General features: G+C 41.3%; 3 protein-coding genes across 3 annotated transcripts in view; 1 reads left to right on the plus strand and 2 right to left on the minus strand.

Annotated features, from left to right (window-relative positions):
- Window positions 1-63: 63 nt before the first annotated feature.
- lpar2a (lysophosphatidic acid receptor 2a) lies at window positions 64-3,568 on the plus strand. Its single transcript, XM_020931659.2, has 5 exons — window positions 64-571; window positions 924-986; window positions 1,107-1,844; window positions 2,537-2,799; window positions 3,361-3,568. The coding sequence occupies exons 3-5, from the start codon at window positions 1,109-1,111 to the stop codon at window positions 3,439-3,441; spliced, it is 1,080 nt and encodes a 359-aa protein (XP_020787318.1). The 5' UTR covers window positions 64-571; window positions 924-986; window positions 1,107-1,108; the 3' UTR covers window positions 3,442-3,568.
- A 7-nt stretch (window positions 3,569-3,575) lies between these two features.
- Window positions 3,576-10,057, minus strand: LOC110166432 (pre-B-cell leukemia transcription factor 1-like). The gene is made up of 9 exons (XM_055152731.1): window positions 9,892-10,057; window positions 9,072-9,124; window positions 8,619-8,981; window positions 8,326-8,516; window positions 8,075-8,210; window positions 7,719-7,875; window positions 7,120-7,223; window positions 6,586-6,672; window positions 3,576-6,309 (listed from the first exon to the last, which is right to left on the minus strand). Exons 1-9 carry the CDS (start codon window positions 10,055-10,057, stop codon window positions 6,220-6,222), a joined length of 1,347 nt encoding a protein of 448 aa, XP_055008706.1. The 3' UTR covers window positions 3,576-6,219.
- Window positions 10,058-13,733: 3,676 nt separating this feature from the next.
- The window catches only part of LOC110169526 (LIM homeobox transcription factor 1-beta-like), an 18,039-nt gene continuing 16,593 nt past the window's right edge, over window positions 13,734-15,179 (minus strand). Inside the window, exon 6 of the mRNA XM_055152732.1 lies at window positions 13,734-13,787. Within this exon, the coding sequence (XP_055008707.1) occupies window positions 13,734-13,787 (54 nt within the window). The remainder of the gene's footprint in view (window positions 13,788-15,179) is intronic.

A 15,179-nucleotide genomic window follows, 5' to 3' on the forward strand; every position in this document is an offset into this window, starting at 1 on the left:
CCACCCAGAGGATAATTTTTAAAGGCACAAGAGACTCATTTTGTAAAGAGCTGCAGAGTTGAAGAGAGGTAACAAACTCTCACATAGACGTAACAAAATAATCCTCCTTTCTGATATTTCATTTTCTAACCAATTTCGAAACGTCAGCAGGTGTTGTCCATTACACCAGCACCTTTTCTCAATCTTACTAACATTTTTCCTCATCGTTTTTTAATGTTCTAATACACATGTAGGCCAGTCTAATCTAATGAATGTCTGTGTGTAGGTGCCTATCGTAGGGCTACTTAGAATGCCAGACGCCTTGAAATGAACAAATAAATAAATAGCTACATGATAGTAAAACCCGCAGGCTCTGAATTTTCCGTTTCCTACATTTCCGTGTGCACCTGGAGGCGGCCTGTGCTCAGCGCTGTGAATCACACGGGCGGCGTCAGCTCGACACCATCGAGCCTAAGTGAAAAGTTACAGGTGAAGTGTCTCCAGTTTGTGTTGTGTGGAGCTGCGCTGATTTTCACCGCGAGCCCAATGGATGGAGCAGGACTCCAAAACCTGAACAGAACTCCAAAACCTGGTAATCTTTCTTAAAAAAATAATTTTGACCATTAATGAGATGAACGAAAGTAGTCAGCTAAGTGCAACTGTCTGTGAAATAGAAATAGAAAGTGGCCAGTACCACATTAAATAACCATTAGCACGTGGAAGTGTGTGTGTAGTTAGAAAGAATAAATTTAGAATTTACCTGGGTATGGTTGTATAGGGTAAGCCCCTGTAGTTGTCACATAGGCATAGACTAGACGACACTTTTAAGATGTGTTCTTAAGAAATAGAAAATACGTGCTTCGGATACTGCACTGCTGCTTATGAATAGCCTATATCATTGATTGATTTGATTTGATTGATAGATATGCTTTTCATTTGTGTAGGTCAGTTGATGTCTGGTTTACACTGACCTGTCAAATGTCAACACCCACATTCCTTCAGAGTTGGTGAGTCTGTTTTGTTTAGGTCCATTACATAACTACATAATTAGACTATGCTTATTATTAGTCTCATTAAATGAAGACACCATGGCTTTTTCTAAATACCTGCTTATTGTGTGTTACAAGTTATGGCCTCAGAGATGATGTGGCCTACCTGCAACAACAGCCACAATGTGACCTTTTTCTACAACTGGGTGGGGAAAAAGATCAACACAGAATGGACCACCCGAGATGCTGTGGTTATTGGACTTGGGCTTACAGTTTGTCTCGTAGTTGTCCTGGCCAACCTCATGGTCATGATAGCCATCTTCAAGAACCACCGCTTCCACTTTCCCATTTACTACCTCCTGAGCAACATGGCAGCTGCTGACTTGTTTGCTGGTGTGGCTTATATCAATCTTATGCTGAACACTGGCCCTTGGACCAGCACACTCACAAAAGAGCAGTGGTACATACGAGGAGCTTTGATTGATATTAGTCTCACTGCCTCCGTCGCAAACCTTTTGGCTGTAGCCGTAGAGCGCCATCAAACCATCATGACCATGCAGCAGCACAGTAAAATGACCAAGCGCCGTGTGTCACTGCTTATAGTGTGTATCTGGGTGGTTAGCATCCTCATGGGGCTGATTCCATCCACGTTTTGGAACTGTGAGTGTGACCTGAATGACTGCTCCACTGTGGCACCTCTTTACAGTCGCAGGTTTCTTGTTTTCTGGGCAGCTCTGAACCTGCTCACATTCTTTATTATGGTGGCGATGTACACTCGTATCTTCTGTTATGTCAGATACCAAAGCAGATACTCATCAGGCCACACCAGCAACCAGACTGTTGACAACCTGATGAAGACTATTTTCATGGTTCTAGGTAAGATTTCCTCTCAACAATAGTCACTGAAGTGTAGTGTGAGCAGACATAATAGTCAACTGTTAAAGAAGCTCCTTTAATCTCCCCAACTGCGTGTCAAATTATTCTTGTTGTTTCATTGCTGCTGTTCATTCTGGTACAATACTGTGACCTCCCACTCCCTCTACAAACCAGTTTTTCTGCATATGTCTTGTTTATCAACTTGTTCGAAAGATGCACCATGGTTTTGTTATATCAGATTCCTGTTAAAACTAACTACAAGCTGAGTAAAACAACTACGGAGTGCTAAAAAAAATAAAGATAATACATAACATTTATAGTGGAGGTTCTGGCTCTTGCTTGTCTTCATGGATCATGGATGTGATCGCCTAGATCTTCCAAAGTATGGCATTTTATTTATCTGTTTCCATGTAAACAAGCATGCGGAATAAGGAGGCAAAGTTACAAGGGCAGAGGTGACCACGCACACAGTAAGAATTTACAAGGTATTTTTGAGTTATAAAAACACCTGTAATTACTGAACGCAATAATGGAATTCCATGAAACATTCCAGATAAAGCAATTAAAATCTCCAAGGTGTTCAGAAAAATTACATAATGCATCCTTCATTTTAAGTTATTTACACCATTAACTGGCTATGATCAGTGCACAAAGCTATCCACCATGTAAATTTAAAGTTTATGTTTGCACAGGTGCTTTCGTGATCTGTTGGACTCCTGGACTGGTGACCCTGCTGCTGGACGGGCTGCTGGGAAAAGCCAGTCACGCCAATGCCTTTGAGAAGTTCTGCCTGGTGATAGCAGAGTGCAACTCTTTGGTCAATCCAATCATATATTCTCTACGGGACAATGAGATGAGGAGCACTTTTAAATCAATCTTGTGCTGTCTGTGTCGTGGATGTCCTGGCCAGCAGAGGGCGCGCTCTCCGATTGCGATAGACCCGCCGTTTCCTGAGGTATAATGCGAAAATAGCGTGTGAAACATGCACTTGACATTGATCCACTTCATTGTATCGCTTCCAGTTTTGATTTCTGATATTTCCTGTCACTGAATCTTACAGTTTTTATTTTCACAATATAACAACTGTGAAAGTGCCTATGCATTTTATAAAATATGTAATTAACTGTTTAAGCTTTAGTTAGAGTGACCATCTGTCCCTCTAATGATTATCTGCACAGCCATGACTCTTGTCCCCTGCCCCACTTATTAATCACTACATGAATTATACAAAGTGAGATTTACACTTTTTTAATGGCGTTATTGCAGTTATAAACTATGAGCCTGGTCCATTCCTCCACATCCCATAACATTATTTGAAGTGGTCACCCTAGTTAAAAGATAAATAAATAGGACTTTCTTGAAACATGGCCAAAACACTTATTATATATAATTTTAAATAAAATCAGTATTATAATAATACATACATATTTCAATACTCTATTCTATGAACACATTCAAGAACACAAGAGCCCTTCATATGCCAAAGTTTACGTTTAGCTCCTTTCTCTCTCTGCAGGAAACTCTTGACTGTCTGCACAAGCCAGAAGAAGCCCATGGTTCACCTCGAAATATAAATAGAATATTTGAACACGCCTGAGGCCCCACAACTAAAGCAACATTGTTGTCTGATGTCGATGAAAACTAATGTGTTTGGAATTGTACAATTACTGAATGAACATGTCTGATGGATCAAGTCATTACATTATAGTGAGTTTTGTAAGACATTATTCATCAAGTGGTGCAGTGTCTCCTTTTATTACATTTGACTATCACAAGAGCATTTGTGACAACTTATAAAACACTCCTAAATTTTGAACTCAAATACTGAAAAACACACTAAATCATTTATTAATTTTCTAATAAGAACACTACAATTTGTCATATTCTTCCTTTTGTTTTACTCTTTCTAGAACAATTCTAAAGTTGAGGTATAAAAGGAGTTCGTACAGACGCGCAGGTCTGAAAAAAGTGGGGTTATATACAAGAAAAATGACTGACAGAGGTAGACAGAGGGATAAATACAGGGAAAAGAGGAAGTTACAAAGATACTAAACAAAAATCAAAAGGTTTAACAACACTTTGGTGCTATGGAAAAGCCAGATCACTGTTGGAAAGTCTGTTTGCATAAAAATCTATATGCTACATTGACGCTTGTTCTGCCTTAAGTGACAATGGTAATTACAAAGTTTTATTGTAAAAACAGAAGGTTGCCACTTTAAAAGGTATTAAACAATGTCGGACCACTTTTTAATGAAAAGTGAAACATTGGTTCATTTTTCCACAGCATCAAATGTTGCACAATAAACCCCACTTTGCACCCAGTTATGTAACAAAATACCTAAATAAAATGATAGTTATTGTGAGTGTTACACGAAGCCAAATAAAACTGGCATTTTAATAAAACAAAACAAAAAAAAAAACATTTAGAAAATAAAAAATACTGAAACCTTACACAAACTGTACAGTGACATCCATTATAACAGGTAGAAAAGGGGGAGCATAATTTGGTGTGATGATGAGATTATAAGATACAGTCAAACAAACTGCACTGAAGAAAACATGATGGAAATCACATGACACCTCCTCAAGATTTGCTCTGTAACACAAAATCTCAAGTGAAATTTCCATAAGGCTTTACCTTAACTATCAAAATGTGTTTTTATTATTCACATAACAATGTATAAAATAGTTCCAAAGAATTAAAGTCCCTCTGAAAAGTTGCAGGTTTGTCTTAAACATGAGTTAGAACTACACCCCAGCACTGCCTCTTTTTGGTAATAGAGGAGAGAGAGAGAAGCCCTTTCCCATCGGCCATTCAACTAAAAACTTTATTTTTCCCCATAATAGTGTATTGAAAAAGAGGGCAACACAAATCCTTTTATGGAGTAGGTGCTCCACTGACAATCAAATGACATAATATGTGATATAATAGCACTGCTCCACCCAAAAAAAGTCCCCCCAAAAAAAAACAAAAAAAAAAAACCCTCTCAGTTTGAGTCATGACAACGGCACACAGAAAGACGATACAAATATAAGTCCCCCTCTCCTCAAACTGAAAAGGTGGCATTATTACATTGCTGAACGTGGTATTTTTGGTTTACAACAGAAGGTTGTAGTGTGTTGTGGTTCAAATGGGAGGGACACTGAAGCTGAGCCCCACCCACTTTGCCATTGGAAGGAAGCACCCAGTGTTTTTAATGCTTACAAAGATCAGAGGGCGCCCCCAGGTGGACAATGACATCCCAACACTGTACACATGCCCACAGAGACACACATCGTAGCTATACATGGTTTTTCCTTTTTGGTCTGACTGTAATAATTATACCCTTTTATTTTTTATTAATAAAAATGAAGCTAAAAACGTAATGAAAAACAATATCACGTCTAGAAGTCCTACATGCATGGAAGACTGTCACTTTCTAAGTTCATGTCACATTTGTTCCAACAACACATCAGTGCCCCACAATCTCCTCCTGTACTCCTCTCCTCACATCACAGAGATGCTATATTGAGCTCATTTTTGGTGGTGGCTGGTGCATTCTTGGTGAAACAGCATTAGAAAATAGCCTACAATCAAATAAACTAGTGGACAGAAAGCAAGAAGTCTAAGAGCCATCTACCAACACCCTCTATTGGTTAGCAAAGAATAGCACTATGTAGTTATTACATCCACTCCGCCTGTCTGCCTGATCCTCATCCCTCCAGTTTGGTTATTATTATTTTTCCTGCTATATATTGAACCATGATCCCCTTCACTACCCTTTATACTAGAAGACGCACATTACAAGGATGCTAACGTTTGTGCTTGACAGAATCTTAGCTCACTTCTAAAACCATTTCAAAATATCTGTGTTTATGTGGAAAGCTGATAACATATTAGAAAGGTACAGCAGTGTCTTGTGTTGAGATGGCAGAGGAACAGATGCGGTGACAACTACCGGGGTAGCACTTTGGTACGAGCAAGGTGAGCACAGCAGCGCCCCCTGGTGGGCTGTATCAAGAGTTTGGCTGTCACATAACCAATGTTTGAAGTGATACAGGCAATCGCACAGTTTTCCAAAGCAAAAAGTCCTGTGGAGTAGATCTATGTTCAAAGGTATCGTGCACATACGGGTGATGTAAAGACGTCTGGGTGTCGGAGATTTCCAAAAAAGTCCTTGAAAGAAATGTTGCTTCAGCATCAGTTTGCTCCATACCACACTGCATTGAGTGTCACATGTGTTAGCACCACAATCCTTTGCTGACTATTATATCGCTGTCCAGTCTTTGTATGTTGTTGAACACAGTTGAACTTGGAGATTTCAGGTGTAGTAAGTGAAGGTGGCGAGTCAAGCAGACCACAGTTGGAATGGAAAGATGGCGGACAGAGCCAGAGTCAGTTGGACGTGTCTGAGTGGTCGCTGCTGGGAGGACCGGGAGGGGAGGTGATGGAGGAAGTATTGGTGGTGTCCTGCCAGCTGTTAGCCTACACACACAAACCAAACAACAAATGTGAAACTATATCAACTACATATACTGCTACACTAGAGAAACAGGCAAGTCAACATTTCAAACTTCAAAACATCTCTAACTTCAAAAAGAACAGCCAAATATTTATATAAAAATAAGGTTTGCTACAAGTAAGAATCTTATTGAGAGACAGAGATATATTTTGGCACAGAGTTCCCCACATTAACAACGATAATACTAAATTTAGGCTAAAAATTCAGGCAAAATATGCGCATAAATCATCCTAACTTACATCCAGGCGATGAGGGGTATAGAGGGCACTTCCTGACAGCTCCTCATAACCGGCCGTCAGGTGTGTAGCAGGGTGCAGGGTATCCACCTGTCAAGAGATAAAATGCTTCATGAGATCAATACATTAATCTCTTATGTAATTTTGATTCCAGAAGAAGATGACAACAGTGTGGTTTTATTTATTTGTTTTTTTATGCACAAAAACAACTACTTTATTTTCTGTTGGTCTACTATAAAGGAATATGAAGGGATCATTTCCGGCAAAAAAAAGACAAATAATAGTTGTCAGGACACAAGGGAATTTTGGATATCAGGTGTTTTTGCTTTGTACTGAAAAATACAACAGACAGGACAAGTGCACTAAAATAGGGAAGGTCTGCAGGGCTCGAGGGGTCAGCTCTAAAAACAGTCCGGATGAAAAGTTCATGGGGTCAAAAGGGGCTGGAACTAGAGTTCTACAGGTGGGTATTTGGGACTCTGGGTGGCTTGGGTTAAAGGCATTGAGGTCAACTGTGCAGCTGTCCTCAGTGCATACTTGCGGCTGTAGAGAGGGGGCGATGTTGAGGGCCTCCCCATTGAGGGAACGCAGGCTGAGATAGGTGTCCCCTGAGTGGGACAAAGTGAACGACCCCGGTGACCCTGTGGGCAATATATAGCAAACAAGCAATCAGCTGCAGCACCAGGCAGAGGGTCCGACCACAACTAACCTGGGGTCTCGGACTGGCGTTTTTGGACAAAATACCAACGAAAATGTGGGTCGAGCATTGAGTAGCGAGTTTAAAAATGCTTTACAGTCTTGTCATAGAGAGATACTACTTTGTACTGAAACATACAGTAAAAAGTGCCAAAAATGGTTGTTATTCACAGGTGACAAATCTTGAATTTATGGCTGTGGTGCGCTTGTCTGCCATTGTCTGCCCATAATCGTGTCAGGGTACACTGGGCAGAACTGTCTGGCTGCAGAGGACATGAGGTTGCCCTTGTTGAAAGAATAAAAAGAAAGAACAACCAAGGACAAGATCTTCGGCACATTTGTGGTATTTGTTAATTGGTTTGGTAATAAAACTACACACGTACATCTCAGTGACTTGCCTGAGTGACTGAACACTTACAATAAAGCATCCACACACTGACCTGAGTTGGGTGTTGCAGGAGAGTTTGCCTGGCTGGCTTGTGCCGACACATTGGCAGCATCTACTGCTGTTTTAACTGCGTAAAGGTTTGCCTCCTCCTGGAATTTACCAATATTCTTCTTATAGCGTATTCTCTTGTTGCCAAACCAATTAGAGACCTGTGGAGCAAATATATGTCAGAAAGTCAATGCTGACTCTGATTAACATGCATCCATCACCATCTTTGCATATTTAGTTTGGCTTGTAGCAGTTTTATTGTGGTTTGGGGGTTTCAAATTGTTTCAACTGGAACAATACACATTTGTGATCATTACATAACTGCAATAGAGTGAAGTATTTGATGTATTTGTAGTTCACCTGAGACACAGTGATTCCACACTTTTTGGCCAGTTCCTCCTTAGCCTCCTCGCTGGGGTAAGGATTGGACAGGTGAGAGTAGAAATACTCGTTCAGCACCTCTGTGGCTTGTTTGTTAAAGTTGCGCCGCTTACGCCTGACACAGACAGAAGAGATAATAAGCAACACGCATCAAATACTTCAGTCTGACATGTCCATGTCCCAGAGGACTTGATTCCTTCAGTTAGTCATTTATATAATGTGTTTCAGACCTGGCGTCAAGGAAGCGAGAGCGCAGGATCATGACGGCTTCACAGGTGCTCTGTTTGAGCTGCATCTGGATGGAGCTGAACTTGCGGTGGATGATGGCCACCATTCGCTCGATTTCCTTTGGAGAGATGGGTCGTGTGCGAGACTGCTCCCTCAGCAGGTTCATTACATGGTTGGTGAATTCACTGCATGCCTGCAAAAAGGAAGGCCAGAAAAGATAAAATATCTGCAAATAAAAGTGTAAAGTGTATTACGTTTCCTCTCCATGATCTCCTTCTGCCAGACAGTCTTTTACCTGCTCGTATTTCTCCAGCTCAGAGTGGTAGATCTGGCGGATCTGGGCGAGCTTGGCTCTGTAGTCTGAGTGCTCGATGCTGCTGTCGGTCGGCGAGCCTCCAGCTGCTGCTGCAGCCGCGGCGGCCGCAGCCGAGCCCCCTCCTTTCTCGGGTCCCGACACACCCTCAGCCAAAAGCATGTTGTCCAGCCTCATGATCTGTGGGTCTGGGGGGTCCTCCTCCTGCACGCCTCGTATACTCAGCACTGAAAAATACACAGGAGCGTTAGACCCCCACAGCTGAAGACAGTAGTCAGTAATGGACAGGTGGAGGCTAATGTTGTGGTTTATAATGTGGCCAAGAGAAAAACGCTTTATCACTGACTACATTCAAAGATGTGCTGGCCTGTCAAAGCTGGTCAAGTTGGTCCCCTGAGTCATTGCTTTGAGCGCCTGGCTGAATGCTCAATGAGCCTGAACTTCACCTGTATCACCAGCAGAGGGCACTGTGGCCCCTCTGTGGCAGCCTGCCAAAGATAAGGGCATGAGGCATGGGACCAGTAATGGGAGTGCATGTGCTGTCACTGTGAGCCCCAGTGGCCATAAGTATAGTTATCAGTGGCTGCTCTCCACCACTGTATTATGGCAGAACCTCTGTCAGCCTGCAGCCATGCCCTCATCTCTCTCTCACACTACCCTCACCAAAAACTCCACCGCACAAATAACTGCCTCTAAAGCCAGGGGCTCACTGCTTCATCAATGATGTTTAATATAAATGATTCACATTATGTTGACATAAACATCCCATGTTTACCTTTTATACTCATTCACCGTGATTTGAAACAGTCTTGAGATTGTATTGGATTTGTTATCTCTGTTGCCACACACTTTTTTAAAAAAGAGATTAAAAAACAAACATTAATATGGAATATCTGAAGGAATATTTTTCAAACACTATTGGTGACACTATGTGACTCTGAGCCATCTCTAGTAGCTTAATAAGTTCTTAGATTGACATAATTTAAAATCTTCACATCATTTTGTCATTACGAAATTATTTCAAGGGATAATGCTTTTTTCTATAACTTTAGATGCATGTGTTTGTAGAGAAGAAGTAAATAGTGGGAGCTTTGCAACCAGTCCTCACAACTGACTAACCACACTGTACAGACAACAGATGTGAACAAAATGAGGACAGAACTGTTTCCGAGAACAAAACCGTATTTTTTCCAAGTTTCATTTGATAAATGAGTCTGTTCCACCATTTAAAACCTCTTTTAGCAAAGTGTCCAACTTTCCCTCCACTGCCCCCTCCTATTTTCTTGTTCCTTCTTGCCGTTGGGTTGGCGGTGCTCTGGTCTCCTGTCTGCGAGCACATTCCTGCTCTGCTGCTCCCCCATCTCAGGGCTCAGGAATGCAGCAGACCCAGCCGCCTGAACTAATGACCCTGATTCGCCCATCTCTTTCCCTCCTCTTTTTCTTTGCTTTGGGCCATTCACTTCAGCACTTGGGCAGATAACCTATAACCACTCACTGATTCACTGATCACAGATATCATTTCTCTACCTGTTGAATCTACGGAGAACTCTAACGCACTGGGCGTGTGATCTGCCAGTTGCACAGTAATTAGGCCAATCACTGACAACAGTAACAAAAAACTGAAAAACAAAAAAATACCCATTGTCTATTTCAATAAATCACAACTCTAATCCAAACTTCCAGTCTACTTCTCGTCTAGTAATTTGCAACAGCTCATTTTAGAGGCCCAACATTAGTCTTATGACAGCATTATGTCTCCACTGTGGCACACCATTTACCTGCAATGTCTTTTCCAAGTTTAATACACTCCGCCGCTAACAGTGAAGTGGGCAACAGAGCCTCCTAAAGCTGCTCACCTCTCCCCAGCCCCTCCTCCCTTTTGCCCCCACTGCTCATTATGGCCCCCAGCTGTAGCCTAATGCCCCTACATTCCCCTAATTACTCCAATTAAGCCATGATTACCCACAATTGCACTCATGCACAGTCTAGTGGCCTAGCGGTATTATAGCAGCTGTTAAAATGAGTTAAATAGTACACTGATAATGTTTAGCATCATCTCGGGTCAAAATGAGTCTTTGAGGTAAGCTTCAAATCTATATACAATTAAAAAGTCAGACAAGTATTGCTTACAGACTACCATTTTCTTAAGTAATTTCATAAGATCTATTCAAAAGGTAGATGCACAAATACAGGTGGGTAATTAATTGAATTTAAATGTTGCTTTCTTTTTTACCGACTACAGCCAATCCTCAGTAAAAGCATGTCATTTGGACCAGAAAGCAACATTTTGGGGGTTTTCTGTGTTAAATTGCAATGATTATTGAGTCTTTTTTATCTTGTTTGTGACAAAAAACTAAACTGTATTGAAAATTGAGATCAATAAATACAAGGAACAAAAACGTAAATTGTTTTTTGCCATATTGTCCTGTCCTATCCACAAGTACCTAAACTAATCACTTATATTAACCTTCTTATATTGCAAACTAACACACTAGCACATTAACAATATAAATGTACCTGCCCCAATCTCTAGTGAAGGTTCTAGGATGCTGCAATGTCATCTTAAACCCAGCAAATCTTTGTTTAAACCCAGGAGTCTTATCTTGTATAAGCAGCCATACTAATGTGGATGTAGTCAAACAGCAAAAGGCCGTGCACCTCTTGCTCCATGGCCCGAAGAGAAATCCCACTATTATGCATGTTAGCACCAGCGCTAGGCCGTGTGGCATTGAGAGCCCGAGCGGAGCAACACATACTATGAAATATTCAGGGTATCCAGCTGGGCCTTCACTGCATACATAATCATTCTCATTTCAAGCTGAAATAGTGCGCTACTGGCACAGAGAGACAACACAGAGCAAAAATATGAAGCGGTGCAAGTGAGGGCGAGCCACCTAACCAATAGAGCAGTGCTGTACATTAACTGTAATGCCTTCCGCACATAGGGAGAGATAAGACTTAAACGCAGTCAGTATATCATTGCTCAGCTCATAGCACAAGCTTTATCCTTGTCTGTCTTTTTCGCTCGCTAGCTCGCACCCCCCTCCTTCTCTTTTTTTTCCCTTCTTCTCCTTCCCTCCCCTCTTCGCAGTTGCCCCTTCCCCCCCGATCCCTCTCTCTCTCTCTCTCTCTCTCTCTCCTTTTCGGCGCACCCCCACAGCAGCTACACGGCCGCCACCACTCCTCTGTTCTCCATTTCAGTCGAGTTCTCCATGTGAGCCGCAATTCCTCATGCTGTCAGCCCCCCCTCTTCCTCTCTCTCTGTAGACAGACAGGATTAGCATTTTAATTGCATCAGCTCCCTTGGGTATTCTCAGCCTTTCACTGGGGGAGAGAGAGAGAGGGGAGGGAGAGAGGGAGCGAGAGGGGAGAGGGAAAAAAGGGCGAAAAAGGTAAGGAGAGAAAGAGGGTGGAAGGAGAGCCAAGGAGAATTGGAAAAAAGGAGTCACAAGAGAAGATATGCGAGAGAGAGAGTGAGAGAGGGAGGGAGAGAGAGAGGGGCTACGGGAATATACAGACGTGCCAAACAGAGAAGCAGCCAAACACAGTAAAGATAGCACTATAGAAACATCAGTTTTCCTCTTTCATTACAGATTCAGATAAAAAAGACTGGGCCCAGAAAAAGGACGGTGTTCACAATAAAACATACACTACATGAATATGCAAATCGGCCTGACAAAGCAAGCAAAAACAAATTCAAATCCTGCTCCAGAGACACAATAGGTAAACCAGCGTAAACATGCTGAAATTATAAGTGTTTTTTGGTAAAGTAAAGTGTGCCTTGGCAGTGAATTCACACATTTGTCTGGGCCAGAACACCTACTTTCATTGTTCTAATCTTAAACAAAACAGGATGAAGTACATAACAACATGTACATAACACTAATTAAATATAATTACACAGTAAATTTAACTGGGAGATCCAATCCAGGGTTGATTTTGGATCAGTAACACATGCTAACGTTCATGCCTTAGCTGTTAAAAATCCATAAAAACTCAAGTTATACATAATTGAAAAGATTGTAAGTTCATAAAGGAGTCAAGCCAGAGCTGAAGTGGGTCTATATACTTGACATTCATGAAGCCTTAGACTGACTTTAACATGCTAGTAAAATATGGCAGGGGAAAGGAAAATGAATCAAATGTTGCCTTGGGCTAGCTGTGGCATCCAATATTCAAACTGGACAGCTGGCATTAAAAATGAATAATTTCCCCATTGGGCTTTTAGCCAAATAAATTTGAGTAAAAGGCGGATTCCTTCTGACAATAGTGGGTATAAACAGGTTTTCCCATTTCTTTTTTACAAGCCTTATTTTGTGGACTACAGTCAACTTAATGAGCCCAATCCATATGTTCATTGCTACTTTAAGCAGCTCACGCTAATCAGCATCTGTTTAGGTAGTTGACTGAAGGAGTCCTGTTGCACGCCACCCCCCCACTCCTCACAGAGAGGGGGAGAGAGGGAGGCATTCAGGGTAAGCACAGCGCGCGGATTAAAGGTGCAAATTAAGGGAAGAACTCGCACCTTGGGCAAATACAACACTCCAGTCCAACACATCATTAATCAGGCCTTAATTAACTAAAGAGGGCAACTCTGCCCCCCCCCCCCCCCCCCCCCCAACAGAACAGTCCCACACCAAACATACACCCAGATTTAATGACCGATGAATCTATTTGGGTTGTCACGTAACGTGTCACTTAAAAATTGCCCTTTTTTGGAGAATTTATCTAATGTCAAATTCCAACACCTTATTTCCATATATTGAGGCATAAGTTTGGCAACAAAAAATACTAATACTAATACATTCATATTGATCATACTAATAATATAATAATGTTATTACTGGGCTTATGCTTCATTCTAATTGTATTTGTCAAATGTCTTTAATAAAAACTGACAGAAATATGTAAACATGCTTTCCATAAAACACTAACACTTAACAGTAACTAAATAAAGACAGAAGCACATTCATGTAACAAGCACCAGTGCATGGCCCTATAAAACACATGCCTGGTGCAGTTCAGCAAAACATGGAAAAATTGAAATGTCACAGGAGGAAGACGAGGATGACGAAGAGCACCTAAACAGGAGGCTTGTTACAGCGCGGCTCGAATCTTCCCCCAGTCAACTCTCATCAGGCCAGCTGCCTCCTGCGCTCATTAGCACAGACTCTTAAGGAGCTCCTAAAGACTTTGTGAAAAATGAACGCTCATTTGAGAGGTCGTTAATTTGCACTGTTATGCAAATTAGGTGGCAATTAAGCGATAGATCAGAAGAGCAGCGCCCATTTATAACAAGTGAACAAGCATTATGACACCGTCAGATGGTGCCAGAGATGCCAGGGTACACAGGGGCACAACGGTGGTACCTGGTCCTTAGAGATCAATGTAATCACTGACCTAAAGATGCTACTGTCACCAAAGCATACAGGAGGTCAGACTATAAGGGATGTTTAATTGGCAAGGAAAAATATACTGTTATGTTAATATAGTTTATGAATAAGTAGCATTTCATTACTTAAGTTCACTATGACATTGAGAGATTTGTATAATTAACAGAGGACCACTAGTAGGTTGGTGGTCTGCTAGTGTGAAGACCATTAGGACCCTCAAATGAAATCACTAGCCCTGATATTTCAATCTGTTGTGTATATTAATGTCACAGGGTGAAAAATACAAACACTGGGACAACAATGTGCTCCAATGTAGAGGGGTGGAAGGCACCTATCAATTGTAATTAATCCTTAATTAGTCAAGATTAGGCGCTAGGCTACGACACTCTCCACCCACTAACAAAATAATACAATCCAGCTGAGACCACATTTACATATCTTTAATTAGAAAGACACAGGCCTCCTTTAAGAGCAAAGAATAAAAACAAGGCCGAGATGAGCCTGCTGAGAGGGAGGGCAGATGAGATGAAAGGTGAGAGTTCGCCCTGTGGGGATCCTGGGTCTGCACTGATAATCAAAGGTCACTGTGTGTTTGCCAAGAAAGTCAATGATGATCAAAGTCGGCCAAAGACAGAACAGAATGATACTTTTACTATTTTAACAGATGGACAACGCATTTCCCTGCCCAGTTCAAGTGTACATCAGCCTTACGTAATAGATAACCTTATGCTGTGTCAGTGCTCTCTTACTTTTTTAACCCTACCTCTTGTATCCATGGGATTCAGCTTCCTGTTTATGGGTGACACTGAGGACTTTTCACCATTTAAAAAGATATAACATTTTGATTTTGATTATTGGTATGGCATCAGTTTAAATTTTCCATTACCTGGAAACTCATGCACACATAATAATAGGTACATATGATGTTTCTACTTAATTTACATATATTTTCAAATATTATTATTCAGATTTGTATTACCATTATTTTGGGTGCAATCAAATATGTACCTATAGTGAATTTTTTAAGCTACTGAGTCCAAGTAATGTCTCTTGTGGATCAATAAATCAAAGAAATGGTCTTAAGTTAAAATGGGAACTCTTCACCTGTCCACATGTCAGACTCCTTCAGGAATAATACCACATGGGGAAA

The sequence above is a fragment of the Boleophthalmus pectinirostris genome, unplaced genomic scaffold (genome assembly GCF_026225935.1).
Source record: "Boleophthalmus pectinirostris isolate CB_2022bp ecotype Guang Dong unplaced genomic scaffold, ASM2622593v1 HiC_scaffold_17, whole genome shotgun sequence".
In the NCBI taxonomy this organism is placed as follows: Eukaryota; Metazoa; Chordata; class Actinopteri; order Gobiiformes; family Gobiidae; genus Boleophthalmus; species Boleophthalmus pectinirostris.